This window comes from Eupeodes corollae, chromosome 3 (assembly GCF_945859685.1).
Source record: "Eupeodes corollae chromosome 3, idEupCoro1.1, whole genome shotgun sequence".
Taxonomy (NCBI): Eukaryota; Metazoa; Arthropoda; class Insecta; order Diptera; family Syrphidae; genus Eupeodes; species Eupeodes corollae.
The window spans coordinates 134,860,843-134,877,729 of NC_079149.1; the positions used below are offsets into that span (position 1 = coordinate 134,860,843).

At 34.8% G+C, this 16,887-nt stretch overlaps 1 protein-coding gene across 1 annotated transcript in view; it reads right to left on the reverse strand.

Annotated features, from left to right (window-relative positions):
• Nucleotides 1–6: 6 nt before the first annotated feature.
• Nucleotides 7–16,887, reverse strand: part of LOC129949953 (uncharacterized) — a 49,083-nt gene continuing 32,202 nt past the window's right edge. Inside the window, exons 2-5 of the mRNA XM_056061702.1 lie at nucleotides 1,584–1,794; nucleotides 1,338–1,519; nucleotides 649–1,269; nucleotides 7–582 (exon numbers count right to left, since the gene is read on the reverse strand). Coding sequence (XP_055917677.1) covers nucleotides 416–582; nucleotides 649–1,269; nucleotides 1,338–1,519; nucleotides 1,584–1,794 — 1,181 coding nt within the window. The 3' untranslated portion in view covers nucleotides 7–415. The remainder of the gene's footprint in view (nucleotides 583–648; nucleotides 1,270–1,337; nucleotides 1,520–1,583; nucleotides 1,795–16,887) is intronic.

Below are 16,887 nucleotides of genomic sequence, written 5' to 3' on the forward strand. Positions count from 1 at the left end.
TTATTGTAGGTATTTTTTATTTTTCATTTATTTTTATTTCACATAATCTTAAGAATAATAAAATTAAAATATTAAATTAATTTATGCTTTTACAATATACGACAAAATAAGAAGAGGTTTATAATTTATCTTAAGAGCTAACGAGATTTGAATTGAAATAGGAGCGGAGCACGTGAATTACGTTCAGTCGTCTTGAGTCAAAAAGTGAGGCATTTCAACGATTCGACAAGACAAATGATCGTAAAAAAAGTCTTTAAGAGTCATATTAAACGTAGCAGTTCAACTTGTCACTAAATTAAACACTTAGTGGAGTCAATGACAAAACGAAATTAAAGTTATTTTAGTAACAAGTGAAATTGCAGCATTTTTAACTTACAAATTACAAATATTTTAGAATTAAAAACGAAAAATTAGCTTACAACCTTGATGGGCTCTTAGGGAGCTGATTCATACCACGTCGCGATATCGTGTTCCGCCTTGATTCGCGAAATAGAACATAGATGAATACTCCAATCATTATCACAGATAGCGATACTGTTAATACCACGCTTCCTAAGTTACCAGCAATGTTTTGGAATTGACCTAAATGAAAACAAAATTCTTTCACTGAAGAAATCTCTTTTAATATTTTACCAAAAAGATATTTACTTTTAAATTGATAATTCCCTCGTTCGTCTTCGAGTTGGTTGACCAACTTGGCAAACTTTGCCTGACGATGGTATTTGACTGGCTCTTCACTTGGTTCGTGTTTTATATCCTGTTCATTTACTCCGGGAATAATATCTTCAACTATCGCAACAGTTGCTGCAGTAACAACTTCTTCTGAGCTAGGCTCTTCCTTTAAAATCAAACCACTTTTGTCTACAAAATTCATCTGTCGCTGCTCTCTGCCCATTCGATCAGGCTCAAAAGGATCATTCTCCACTGCAGCGGCAACCCCCCCTTTGCCAGGGACTGTGAAGCTAGCCCTAACAGTTTGCATTCCCGACTGAAAGCTACAAACCACTACAAATCTTCTAGTGCTATGGGTGAAAATTCCCAGATTTTCCTGAACCGTGATAAAAGTCTCCACAGTGTTGGTTTCCGGCTTCACTAAACTGCCACACATTTTGTGGTCGATCCTCATGATATATTTGTCTGTCGGTTCCCTTGGATTGCCTTTGACACCACAGTTTCCTCCATCGACGGCTATTTTCCCCCCAAAGTAAGGCCCGGTCTCAACTTCAATTTCCGACGCATGTGGCAGACATTTAGTAGCTTGTGCTGAAACTGTTACAAATAAACAAAACATGTTAGTATAATAATGTTTATTGACAAGATTCTCACAATAAACTCACAGCCTTTAGTTGGAATGACAATAGATTGGCCCTGAAATAGGTCATTTTCCACTTCATTATCCAACAACTCCGATCTGCCACTGATTTTAAGATTCCTTTTCTTTTGCTGCGGTCTAATGTGGAAGCTATATTTAGTTGCCATTCTAAGATTGTCAACTCTAGCAGTATAATGACTAATGGGTCTGCAATTAAGGCCAATCAAATCTCATTAGACATTCATGTCACTTCCGAACGACTCATACTTACTCATATGATTTGTCCAATTCCAACTTTTTATCTTCGATGACTTTCGATCGACATCGGTGCGGTCCGAATGATTGCATCTCACAATAGAATATTTGAAAGGTTTTTGGCGGTGGCAGTGCATCGGTATCATTGGCAGTTGCTGGTACAAATTCGACTTCCCACGTAAGGTTGACTGACTTGTAATTTGGTTCTCCGGAAACGGCACGAATTTCTAAAAGAATGAAAAGAACAAAGAAAAGAACCGATCATTATGTATACATAGTATAAAGTTCTTTCAAGTTCCGAGTTAAAATAAATTATGCAAAGTAATTTTATTTTGAAAAAGCAACAAGTTGAGCTGACCAAAATGTATAATGTTGGTAAATGTTGTTGGCATGAGGTTAACTTGCGTATGCATTGCATTTGCATATTGGGAACATTAATTGGGTCAATCATTTAACAATTACCTTCTCAGACTTCTGACATATCGTTCATTCAAGTCATTAAGCCAATCCAGCTGCTGTGTGATTGCACCTGGATTGTTAAGATCAATTGCATTGAAATTGAAAGAACATTGCCATTACAAATTTTCTTGAGTGGTGGAACCCTTCTGATTCTACTTTCGTGCCATGCGTCGTCGGTCACGGTCGTCGTTGTCATTGTGTCGTTGTTGGCCATTAGAAAAGACTAAGATTTGTGTTTCATTTGGCGTGAGTGTGTCTTGTTAAACAAAAAAAGAAAACAGAATCTTGATCTAAACGAGAGGGCTATTTTACGAGTTCTTCATTTTGTATTTTATGTCTAGATATGGCTTAGCATGTCACAGTTACGATAAGAGTAGATGTTAAACTAAGTTTTAAATGCTATCCTAAATTAGGTTGCATAACAAATTGTTGTTGGAATAAATTAGTTTCCTTTTGAGGATAGAGTAATTTACATAATGGAGTTAGGAGTAGTTTAAAAATGCGTATATTTTGTTATCGAACAAACATTTGTTACTTTTGTTAATACGGCAACTTTAACATCGATGTTATGTGGTCCTATATAGAAGTATAGCGAATGCTCATTCCTTAATACAATTTTCCTGGTGCACTGTAGCGTATACGTAGTATTATGATATCTTTTTTTAGAAATATAGTTCTGAAAAGTTAGATAAAAGAATGACCTTTCTTGTTAGATTTCCGACAAAGCTTAGTTTTGGTAGGGAGCTTCATTAATACGTTCATAAAAATTCCTAAAAAGTTCTCTTATTTTGGACAGGAAATTAATGGAGGACATTAACTCGTACAACTTGTTGTTAGCATCGATGATTTACATTTAAATCTCAAAGCATTCGTAAGTTTTTAGTGAAATGGGAATGTCCATCAAATTTGTATTTTACTAGAAATTGATTGTCTCCACATTTGGTTATTTTAAAACATTAAAAACAAAAATAATTTAAGGACAGAGTGTGTGAAAAATCGAATAAGCAAGTACTTTTTAGAACTTTATTAAATCAGCCGTTTATTGAAAACTGTTATGATTCTGTATAAAGCTGTTATCAAATCAAATTCTGAAAGGTCATGACCATTGCCTATCACCATTACTCAGTTTGGAACATGTTTTTTTTTAAAGGGAAAACATTTTGAAAGCCCAAAAATGCTGATTCCGTTTTGAATATTTAGGTCGACGTTACCATACTTCTCAATTCCAAAAATGTAGGTTCTTCGATTATTTATAGATTAAATGTTACATACATCAATGAAACTTCACCTTACGAAGTCACGATGAACATTATTTATGCATAGATAGAGCAGGATGTCTGAATTGAGTCTAGGGAAAACCCATCTGACTGTAATTTATGTGTAACGTAGTTTGATAATCCTCAAAGTTGTCTTAGGCTTTGTATTCATACAATATATGTACATAAGTTGGGTGTTTCCAAATGGCTTTGATAAGACATGGTCGCATTTTTTTAGGGAACATTTAGGTAGACGTTTGGAATGGCTTACTATATAGCTTGCAGGCTTGCCAGATTAGGGCTATTCATTGGAAATTTGTTGGTTCCAACATTATTTAATTAATATGAACAAAATAAAGAATTGGCTAACGTACAATATATTAGTTTTAAGGGATGTGACGTATTTTGTTATACTTAATGGCTGCGTTCAATCTCGTGTTGGATAGGGTACCTTGGATAGGTGGATTTTTAGATACCTTGTTGAACGAGTTGGATAGCTGTATTGAGATAGCTGTCAAAAAATAAAAACAACTTTCAGCTGTTCACAAGCAGCGGAGAAACATTTAAGCTTCGAAGTCAAAATTATTATTAGATAAAACCTTTAATGGATAATTCAACTGACAATTTAAAAAATTAGAGATAACCTTAATTTGTGATCTATGTTCAATGTCTTCTTAGCCCAATTGGGATTCTTTACGATTAATAATTTAGCAAATTGGTCATCTACAAAACGAGAACAAAATAAGTCAATTTTGAAGTTTTAAAAATACATAGATCATAATTACCTTCTAAAATTCGGATTCAAATAGCTTCTTCGTCGTCTATTATGTACAGATAACTAACATTTTGTATCTTTTTGTTTAACAACAAACACAAAAAGCTGTAATCAATTTTCCAGTTTCTTGAAATTCAACCATGTGTTGAATCAGCAGTTCTGTCAGATACCTACATACCCCAGAAATTCTTGGATACCTTTGGATTCCTTTTTTGACATCTCAGCTGTTTTTAATCAGCTTTTATTTTATACGTAAGACACTAACAAAAAGGTATCCGGATACCCTACCTGTCGGCGATTGAACGCAGCCAATAATTTAACAACATAGTTATAAAGTTCAATTTTCAGTTAAATGAATAAATATGATCAGCTGACATTTTTGACATAATTCTCTTGATTTAATAGTAAGAGAAAATATTTTTGACTCACTTTCCAGTCAACTTTCCAATATATGTTTTGGCAGCTGGCCAATCACATATTTAAAACATGCCTTACCTTAAAGTCCCTTATGCCATCTGAACCTACCCAATGAAATTTCACATTGGAAACCTCTTTTAAAAAAAGAAGACAAAAGCCCATAAGGTGTTTTGGAATATTCTGTACAAGTTTGGCAATATTTATAAATGTAAAAATTAATTTTTTTCGTAGAGTCTATCATAATCTTCTTATTCTACTTTTATTTGTCAACTACGAAGATAGTTTGTAAATTTATTCCTACATAATTTTACAATTGACTATAAAACAAATGAAAACAAAACATACAAATCAGACACAAACATTCTCTATAATTTAAGTTATTTTTGTTGCATTCAAAGAATTTAACAATTTTACTGTCTATCGCTGTATAACTTAATTACTTACCGACCGACCGACCGTATTAGACGACGGAGACAAACGGCTGGCAGACGGCTACCATCTCTAATGACTGATGGAAAGCTTACACAGTTTTTATTTGTTATTTTCCAAATGAGACTGCTACATCAACTTGGAAATTAATTTCCGGGCTTACTGACTTCAAAGAGAAAAGATAACATCATCTTCATCTTCACACCTTACTTACTGACTGACTGTTCTGTTCTGTGTGATCAGTATCCGGATACCCTATCTGTCTGACGCAGCCAATGTTGAATGAAAAAACACGACCGACTGTCACTTTGACATCAGTAGACTTGACATGATAGGTAGGGAGGATTTTCTCAAATAACTTTCCAATAAAGTTATCTTAACTGGAAGGCAATTTGTTGGTAGTTGCCCAATGTCAAAAGAGTTGAAATGAGGATGACAAGGGGCAGGTTCAGTCAACATAAGAAACTTCATTCTTTGAACGTACATTTTGGCCAAGGCAACTAGTTACGTTTTCAAGTGCCATGAATTTCCAATTCAGAACTTTACTTCACAAATCTCTACTTCCAGTTCATCGTACAAAAACTACCAAAATCAATATTGTCTAAACGACACTCCTCAGGCAAGCTACAAGTCCATTACGATTTGTATTTTGTATTGTAAAGAAATACCTTTAACTTATTTCTTTTTGAAATTAACAAGGAACCTTTTTACAAAAGCATTAAATGAAGTTGTGCAGAAAATAAATAAATCATTGAGTAATTAAGTTCAGATTTAAGTTGAATGAAAAAACATGACCGATTGTCATTTTGACATAAGTTGACTTGAATTGATAGTTAGGAACATTTTTCTTGAGTAAATTTCCAGTCAACCTTCCAATAAAGTTGCATTAATTCGAAGGCAAGTTTTTGGCAGCTGGAAAGCTTGCCTTCCTTTCAAGTCCTTTATGTCACCTGAACCTATCCAAAGGCAACCCTGATAATTCTGACAATGGTGGCCTTCCCAGCATCATTTCGGACGTTGTACCCATGACTTTATTTGGATACATCCACCCTCGTAATTTGCGTGTGGATTAGTTTCGTTCCAATCTTGAGAATTCTATTTATTCACGACATCGCTAAATATGATTTTTCGACCTAAATAAGAATCAACTTCCAACAACAACATAATGCAATTAGCAGGCCCAAATCACGACGTTAAATTCGACATGTTGTATGGTCTGCGACTAAAGGCCAAGTTCTTGTGACCTCCACGGAATGGATTGCCTCAGATTCTGCTGCACACTTTCACGAAAAGCGGCATTGTTTGCGGTCGATCTTGAATTTTGTTGTGGTTTTGGCATATTTTTCACTGAGCTAACGGACTCAAATTTGGCCACTAAACATTGAATAGTCGACTTGGAAAGACGACCTTGTACCCTACAAAAAGGGCGCATTTTGATAATAAAATTTTATCACTTTCACGTGTTTGCTCGATGCTGATGATTTTTATTTTAATATTTTGACATAAAGTAAAGAAACAACATGGCCGACATGATCTGTCAAAATCAACCCGTTCCTAATCAAAAAACCCTCTTCCTCTCCTTTTAGGATGGGCAACAAAGTGAAAGTGAAACAATTGATTGTGATTAAGATTAAGATTTTGAGCTACAAATATTTTTAAATTAAGCTATTTAACTAATTCTAGACATGGCAACCCTGTAACTGTTCAAAATTATTGCACAAAACTTGTAATTGAAAATTCTTGTAGAATTTGTTTCGTGCAAAACACAAATCAATATCAGAACTAATTTGATTATAAGAAACGTAAACAAGAGCCCCAAATCGCTACAATTTGTAACTGATCAAATTCGGTCATGTTAACTAGAGCAACATAGTTTTGCGTTCTTGTAAAAACAAAAATCCCGGTTCCATATCAAAAAACAATAAGAAATAAATATTTGCCTTCACCCTCACTTCTCCAACGTTTTGCAAATGGAAACCTTTAGGCAAGAGTTAGGTTTATATATGTAAATTTATAAAGTTTTGTAACAACAATCTGTGGTAATCACGAACTTGGGGTTCGGACGCGATTTGAATAACACAACAAAACTTAAATGTTAAACAAAGTTTTTATTTTTCTCCTACACTCTTTTAGCTTCGGGTAAGAGAACTGTTGGAAGTTGATTCCCTTAAGTAGAACAAAGTCAGAGTTTATCTAGATGAACAAAAGTATGCTTAGAGTTCAGTAGAGCTCAGTTCAGCTCAGCTGAGAACAGGAAAAGCGGAGGCTTGTGCAGATGGAATAACAAAACGAGGCGAAACATTCCAGTTGCAGATGCAATGTAAAGAGTCCACACGAAAATCGTGCTGTCTCTGATTGATTGAAATATACAATGCAGTGCAACACTAACACTGGTTTCGACATAGCTAGATTCTTTTCAAACCGAAGAAGACAGATTTCATTTTTTGAGAAATAAAAGAAATTTGTGTACTTAAGCTTTTCAAGGAAAACACTCATAAAGTTGACACAATTTAAGCAATTAATTTATGACATTTTATTTGAATTAAAATGAATCTTTTTGTCATTTACGGTTGTCGATTGTCTAGTTCCTCGATGGAATTAAAAGGGATTTCCATGGATACCATCAGACTTGATGATGAATCTGGTGAGTCAGGAATTAATTGGAAAAAGCCACAAAGTTAGTTATGTTTGCGGTTGCTTATAAGATCGATGGTACATTACGTACATACGTTTTGTGTAAAATTGGCAGCCGTGTTCCAAGAAACCAAAAGCCCAAAGCAATTAGACCTTCAATGAACCTCTGTTCTGTGTTTGTAAGGAACGAAAACATATGTTATGGTTGAATGTTTTTATTCCAAGTCAAGCTTGACAGTGGAGCTAGAAAGTTTTGCACTTTAAAATTAAATGCGCCAGTTAAATGCATCAAAAGAAAGAACTAAGAACAACGTTTTCATTGTTATATTACATACTTACTTAACAAAAATACAAATTAACCATTTTGTTGTATGTATGGGAAAGTTTGACAGATTTTGTTTGCTGCAGCTGTCAGAAATTCAAAGACCTCTCAAATTAATTTCATGCAATGCAAAAGTATTCTAAAATTATTGTTCTATTGTTTTTCGTTTGAAAATCATATAAATCAGCTGTAAAGTTTATGTTTCTAAGACTTCTGATTTTCTGGTCGAATTGACATATCAAAAGAATGAAATATGCATAACCACAATTCACTTATTATTCTCACGAAGCAATCAAATTAGTTGTGAAATTCGTTTTCATCCTTTTTGAATTGTGCGATAGAGAAGTATGGAGAAATCGAATTTCAGAGTCTGATTTTCAGAGCAGAGTCTGAGCAAACAGAGTAGGGTAGAGTAGAGTTCTGACTTCTGAGCAGTGTATGTTTAGAGCTCTCTGATTTAATTATGAAACAACTTGAGCACTTAACTGTCATGATTTGAAATGTCGTCTGTTTGAAGGCGTTACAAATTTTCTCTGATCAAATTATTTAAAAAACAGTCATAGCGTTGGTCCATTTGACGCCTGAAATAAATTTGATTCATCAAAACGTTATATTCAATTAGTTTTTTCTAAATTATCTTTCCTTCTGCACTAGAGCAACCAGCCTCTTCTGCCATTTTTATAGTTTTGACGATGATTTTTTTTTTAATTCCCTGCTTTCAAATATCAAATTGTTTGTGTTCAGCATTTTACTACGTTATTTTACTCTGAACTCACAGAGCACGTTTTGAACATGTTCAGAACTAAAAAAGAAACACATTTTGAATTTGAAGCTCTGAACGATCAGAGACCAAAAAGGAACACATTTATTTTTTTGACAGTTCGAGTTTTGTTCTGAAGTTAAAAAGAAAAACGCCAATAAAAATGGGAAATTTTGTTTATATTTCTGAAAACATAGAAATCTTTGTGGTCTTAGAAATATAAACTGACCAATTATTTTGTGCATGAAATTCTCATGAGTCAGCTAAGGTGATGAATGATTGTCACATTTTTGACAGTCAAATGTGTGTATTCTTCACTAACATAGCTTTTCATCAGTGAATAGTGAAAAGTACGCACATTGTTAGTTGTTATTTTGCCCAAAAGAAAAAGAATTTTTAATGTTTACTTTAGCTTTTATGAGACAGGAGTATGGGTTTTGTGACATTTATTTTGGGCATTACGACAATTAGATTTATATCGTTTCTTATGCCTTATCTTATACCCAAAGACATAACCCAAATCATTAAATGATATAACGCCCCACAAACAAAAGTGAAAAATGTCACTAAGAAACGTCACATCGTCGCAAAGGCCAAATAAATTGTCATATCACCCAAACCAACTTTCAATATCGTAAAGCCCAAATTTAGAAATGTCATAATGCACAAATTTAGAAATTTCAAAACGCACAAAAGAATGGTTTTCTTACTTACTGTGTTATCATTATGGCGTCTAAACAGTGAAATATGCATGACTGTTGTCCCCCGTCAACCCCCCTGCAACCACTCTGCTTGGGCTATATAGGATTTGGAGTTGGTCCGTATAACCAATCCCAATCCTATAGTGAACCCAAGAAGGGGAAATGCAGGGGGGCAACGTGGCAAATTAATTAAACAATATTAAAATTATTCCAAAAAGAAATAAAAATGAGTATATTAAAAAGTATATTTCAGTTCAAGTTTGAGAAATATTCAACACAAATATCTCGGAATTTTCTTTTTTCATTTCAAAACCTCATATGACTGGAAGGATTATTATTGCCTTTGCGCGATGTCCAACAGGATTAGGTGGACGGGCGCATTAAGATAGAACGATTTGGAGTCTTTTTAACAATGAAATTGAAAAGTAGGATAAACACCGACACTTGAAGAAAGGTCTCAGGTTAACTAAAAAGTTGAAAATCCTGAAACGAGACATGATCAAATTAACGCAGGTTAAAAACAAATCGAGCAGTGGCATTAAATGCTACCTTTAACTTCTAAACCGAATGAGAGTCAAGCTCTACAAACAGCTCGTACCTATACGTAATTATAGGCAGAACGAGTGACTTAACTTACTTTAATGTAGTATGAGTTTGTAGAATTGATTTAATAACAGATAGTCCTCTGAGCGAAGCGTAAATCTTTGACACACCAATATCGACGTGGCTATTAGTTAGTTAGTCTATTGTTAAAGATTAATCCTAAGTTTTTGACTTGTGTAACATAATCAAATATAGAATTATAATAACGGAAAGGAAGTTTTCAGGTTTAGTTTTTTATTAAATATTGGAAGAGTTTTAGTTTTTTTTGAGAAATAAGTTTAAGCCCCTTGCAGGTCGACCAATTATACATTGAGTGTAGATAAATGTTCATTTTAGCTATTGCATCCTTAATCATACTTTTAGGAAAGCTATTATATAACTGAACACCATCAGCGGAAATATCGCTGATGGTGTCGCCAATCGACCTTTTTATTAAATACATAGTTTCCTGCAGCGTTATTAGGCTGAAGGAATCAAACAACTGGTTGTCAAAACCTTATGGTCACAGCAACACAACGAAATTGATTCCCTCAGATATTATCTTGGTAGACACTGACTACTGCACTTCACTTTGAGCCTTAGTAAGGGTTTTAAGGTTATTTTCCCATCCAGAGAAGATTGGGAGGATGACATCGTGTCGATAGGTTTCGACACAACCATCTTTGCTGACGGCTCAAAGATGGAGTGCGGAGTTGGTTCTCGGTTCTTTTCTGATTCCCTAAATGTAGCCAAATCCTTTAGGCTTCCAGACTTTGCTAGCGTTTTTCAGGCTGAACTGCTGGCAATAAGGGAGGCATGTAAGATACTTTAACAAAACCCAAACCAGAACTGAAATGCGGCTATCTTCTCTTTACAGGCAGTCAGGCAGCTGTCAAAGCCATTAACTCGGCCACATCCTCATCTAAATTGGTCCAGCAATGTCGCGATGAGCTTGTGAGCCTGAATATTAACCTCGGTGTCACCCTGATCTGATTCCGGGCCATAGTGGTAACGTAGGAAATGAACGGGCTGACGAGCTAGCTAGGCAAGGATCGTGTTATATTTATATTAAACATGAACTTGAAATTTGCTACATAATTAACTTTTGGAATTATACCCATGTTTAGTGTTAAGCCTCAACCGTTCCTTACTTCTAACCTATGCAAAGTACATTTAAGGTTTATACCAATTACTAATTTGTACCTTACTTAGTTTTAAGCATAAGATTATATCTCCCCTTTTTATTTCTAACCAAGCACCTATAAACATCTTACATAATAAATAGTAATATAATAGAGAAATCTAAGTGATTTATTTGAACAAGATTAAGTCATAATATTGGCGACGAGGATTAGCAAAACACGTGTTAGAAATTATTAAATTTAAATTAAATTAAATAAATGTCACGGCTTGTGGGTAGTATTGAACCTTTTGTTCCGGGCAGTAACTTCAAGGCATACGAAGATCGTATTAAACAATTTTTTTTATTGTAAATGATATCCAAGAAGAGGTAAAAACTCTACTATTCATCACTGTAGTGGGAGCCGAAATTTTCGAAATCCTAATGTCATTAACTATTCCGAAATTGCCTAGTGAAATATCATTCGAAGAAATGATTAAAATGTTACGCGATCATACCAATCGATCATTTTGCACCAAAAGAGAACAAAAGAGCAGAGCGTTACAAATTTAATAAAATTTATCAAGAAGATGGCGAATAGCTGAATGAATTTATTTTGCACCTCAAATCTGCTGCCCAATTGTGTCGATTCAGCGATTTTTTAGAGGACATCAAAGACGATAAGTTAGCGAAGTAAAAGTCGGTCATTCTGGATGAAGCTCTGGCAGACAGGTTTATTCTCGGAGTTAAAAGTGATAAACTTCAGGAAATGCTTCTTCGTGACTACTCATTAACCTTCGAAAAAGTGTGTCAGCAAGCATTGAATATAGAGGCTTCACACAACGCATCACGTGCCATACAAAATATTATCTATAATAACAAAAAGCCCTTTCTACGACACAAAAATTCAAGTATAAGTCATAATAGATCGGCCCTTCATAGCTCACTTGCGGAAATGATTAATATTCCTCTTGGTGCTATGAAGGGTAAAATTTTGTCTATCTACCAAACTGAATCAAATCGAAGGTGGAGCAATTTACCCAACTGCATTATATCTAGGAAGATATGACCCACCTATAATAAAACCCATACAAACGATCTTCTATGCAGGCCAAGGCAAGACATAGGACATTGGCCTATAGGATTTCATGCGGAGAAGTTGGGTATCTCTTACAACACCTTTTGCCGTAGTTGTAGCGACCAAGAAAAAGGGAAACGATAATCCATCCTGCTTTGGCAAACAATAGAATGAAATACTTTGGAACAAAGATTAGAGACCTAATCTTTTTTCTCAATGCGACAAAATGGCTCTAACATAATCGCTATGAAGCTTCTTTATAAATATTTCCCTTTCTATCACAGGTCAAACGAGTTTTTGGTATCAAAACGGCGCACTACAGCGCTAATTTGATTTCAGGCTAGAGATCGCCATTTCTACCTACCTACCTACAATAAGCTTAAAAGGAAACTTAAAGCGGCCCATAGATACCACACTTGTATTCACACTTGTGTCGATCTTCAGAAATGTGTGCTGTGTTTGGGCTGGGGGACCCACCAAATTTCAGTATCACGGAGCGAGTAAAATCAAATGCTCACTAATGTGTGTAAGATTTGATGTGTCGTGTGTGGCGGAATGCTACACCGGATATCAGTACACCGGTATGCACACAAGCGTGGTTTCTATGGGCCGCTTAAAAAAAGAAATATTAAAACAAGTTGAAGACAAAAATACAATAAAAAAGAATTGGTTGAGCTTTGATTCCATATACTGTCGAATAACTTTAAACAAAAACACAGCACCCCTTCGTTATCTGCAATGCAAGTTTATTTCTTGACATCAAGCAGACAGACAAATGGACGATGAGATATTATTCCTGCGTCTTTGTCGACAAAAATAAAAACCATTAGAACTCCATTGGCCTCAACAGTATTATCGTCTAGTTCTTGACCATTATCATCAACATAATCATCATCATCATTATTATGTTTTATGTACTATCAACATCGTATAAAAACCAAAAATAAACATATGTATGTATACATACATTCAAGGTACGTCCGTCCAAACGTTGTCTCTTCCTGGTTGGTATGGAGTCGATTCAATAGTACGAGTGTATGTACATATGTATATACTTACTTGATGCGTCTTTTTGTTGTTCCCACTTCAACATCATCCTCTTGCAGCGGCATCATCATGTCGGAAGAACCTATGTACACTACATATATATGTAAGTAGCTGTCTGGTTTTGAAGTTTTGCAAATAACTTAATCAACAAAATTGGATATACCGCTGGGCATCAAATTCCGCCAGATAGTTTCATAGGCTATATAGGCACGATAGATAAGTCTAACGTGGTCCCGACGCCATTGCCATTCGCCACCATTGACGATGATGTTGCATACAGCTCGTTAACAACCTTAACACTGGCGACATAATCACCATATATACATTTTAGATTCGGCATTTTGTCATCATCTATCTCCGTAGGTCTGGAGTGATGTGCATTTGTTGCTGTGAGTTCGACAAAGTTGAAGACCAAGACCAAGACCAAGACGGTTAACTGTTCCAGGGAAAATTAGTTTGCAAAAGCCATATAATTGCCTGATGTTTATAAGAGTAGCGTGCTGTCTCTTCATATTCAAAGCTTTTGTGGCGCGTCATTAGTTGGATGATGACGAAAATGACGACGATGAAGATGAAGATGACGAGATGCATACATTCCGTGTGCTATTAAGTCAGAGTAAGAGTTTGAAGTTCATGAAATAATGACTTCTCTCCAAAGGTCGTGCTAAGTCAGTGGAGCATCTAAGTTATTACGAACATGTATACGGAACGAGTATGTCATGTGGGAGCAATTATAAAATAGGAAAGTTTCTTCCAAGATCCAACGTTATGTAGGTACGCATAATCATTTCAAGAAGTCTTCGCTCTTCGTATAGTTCTGGTATGGAAAATGTACTCGTATACAGGTACAAGCGGCACGCGTCCCACTAACGATAAATTGGTTCTATAAGACGACGAGCATATAGCTAAACCGGTAATCAGCTTAAAAGAAGAGGAATCCCATAGGGGCCAATCTGACTTGTAGTTTGGATCTTATCCAGTTCGAAACCAGTTGCAGGTGGTGTGTACACACGACCAAATGACGACGACGGCACGACGAACGAAGGCATATTGCGTAATGTTCCTGAAAGAAACTCACAATAATGATATCCAGGAGCTTGAATAGAGTTTTTTGGAATAAACTCAGGAACAAGTAACAAGTTCCTATATATATATGGATGAGGACATGAACTGCTTTGCCCAAAACTCTACACCTGAAGGGAGTTGTCGTCTCATCTTAGGGGCACACATAAGAAACTATACACATTTTCCAACTAATAACAGTGTAGGTTTGATATCAGCAATCGACCGACATAAGAAAAATTGTAAATGCTGGTTGTAGAGAACCTACCTACTAAGTGTTTGATTCAATCAGATAACCTAGTTTCTCTTCAGTTTTGTTAGGATCTTAAAACCTCCTCCGGTTAAAAACAGATTTGTTTATAAATTACTCAAAAGCCACTTGATTAGATATGATGATAAATTTATTAAAATTTTCTAAGTTTTCAATACTATTGTTTTATTATAAAATATTTGCCAGCTGTTATTAAGGAGGGGCTTTGAGCCATAATCGGATACAAAAATATTGTTTTTATTTAATGTCATGTAATTTTCTGGGTAATTAAACATGGATTACAAAATTTATCTGATGGGACCCCACAGGAGTATTTATCGCACCAATGCATTTTTAAACTAATAACTAATGAGGATTTCAATCAACATCTTAGGCACGTTTTTTGAATTGTTTTCTAAAGCCTTCTTCGCATATGAGAGATTCTCTTTTTTGAACTGATTTAAGGAATTCGTATGAAGCAATATATCGTAAGATCGTTTGTGGAGAGAATATAGACGCAATTGGAGCCCATCGCAAATTTTCCTTTAAATGCGGTTTCGAAATGTTTTGTTTTCCTTATAAGCCTAGTAAGCTGCTGAAGCGAAACGAAAATTCCCATACAAAAATGACATGACGAAACCATAAACGAAAAAATTGTTGACTCGTGACTTTCGGTGTTTTGACTTTGATTTATATTTGATTTAAAATTTAAAATAAAATGGAATAGTCTAATGTGTTTTAACAATACATTTATAAATCGGAAACTCAGGATATTGAAGATGTTGTGCAAGAAGTGATGAAGACGAGCAGTGAACTTTAACTTCCAAAAAATAAACCAAAAAAAAAAATTGATTTCTTTTCGGAGGAAAAAAAGAAACTGGCACAGGCTTCAGGTTTTCGTTTTCATTTTGCTCTGCACTTGGAGACCGCCGAAAAAATTCGTTTCACTTCAGCTGCGTACTAGGCTATAGTCGTTCAAAAAATATTGCTAGAACAAAGTTTCAATGAAATGACAGCTCAATTTCCCTGGAAATTTTCGTCCCGCAAATAATTCCTTGGGACATTTTTGAGCATCATTTACTTTCTTAATTCTTAATGCTCTAGATAGGGAAATATTCCAAGAGAAATGTTAATTCACAATAGCCCGCTATTATGGACTGATTTCCAACTATCAAACTATCTGGTCTGGACTGATTGGACGCATTCACACAGCTAGTGGCTTGACTTCGTAGTCAAAATTCAACTAGTTTTGTGAATGCAAAACTACACTACAAAGCTAGTCAATCTGGAACTGTCATATTATTGACAAATGCAAATATATAAAATAAGAAACATTTTTGATTTGATAACTTTTACTTATCTTTTGTGTTTTTAAAATCAATAATATGAAATTTAAGACACAATTTAAATGATTTATACTTGTATTTAAATACTGAACGATTTATTTTATTTTTAATTCGTGTTTTTACCGAGCAGCTGATTGTGAAACGTCAAAATCATTCTCCACTAACTTTGTAGCCGATTTTTTTACACTACGTCGGAGGGGAAATTTCAACTACTTTTGTGGTTAGATTTAGCCAATCAGAATCCCTTGACTACGTAGCCACTAGCTTTGTAAATGCGACCATTCTAAACTGTCAGACTAGATGTCATTGAAACAAATTAAACAAACATTTTCAACCAGAAACTTTTACAAATGTCAATATTTCCAAAATTCACTTATCGTCAAATCATCTACATACATCGGCGAGGGACGTTTTCTGCTTAGGTACACTGTCCATTTAGGTTTGAGAAATATCTTGATAAAACTCTATTATATAGCAAATCACAAAATCATTTTGATGCTATTGACTTCAAAGGACTTCAATGAACTGTTTTGTATTCATTCGAAGGAAAATTTACGAAACCAATAAATAGTTCGAGGAAAAAGGACCTTCCTTTAAGATATTGGATAGGGCTCAATTTCTTTTTGAAGAGTGATATCTGAAGAGCTGTCAGAAATTAAACAAAATTCGCAAAATTATACTAATTAATGGTAGTTGATTATTTCGTGCAAATGTTGGCTGAGCCTTAAATGGTCCATCCGATTAGTCTAATTTTGACAACAAAAGCGGACTTGTCACTTTAGACATGAGTCTTAATATAGCCTCACTAAAATTTGTCTTGAGGCGTCATGAAATAAACTATTAACCGAACTAAGTTCTTAATTGGGTTCATTGTTAAAATCACATGTCATGCAAGTCAAGCGTGAAAATTGAAGAATTTTCCCCAAGAAAATTCGTTCATGGTTTAATGGCCAATATGGTAAATTTTGTGCAAAATTTAGTCTTTCAAAACCAGTGTTGCCAAAAAAGAAATAACAATTAAAATATTGTCGATTTGTTGATTTTTCGAAACAAACCAATGACCAATGACAAGCTTCGCTGCC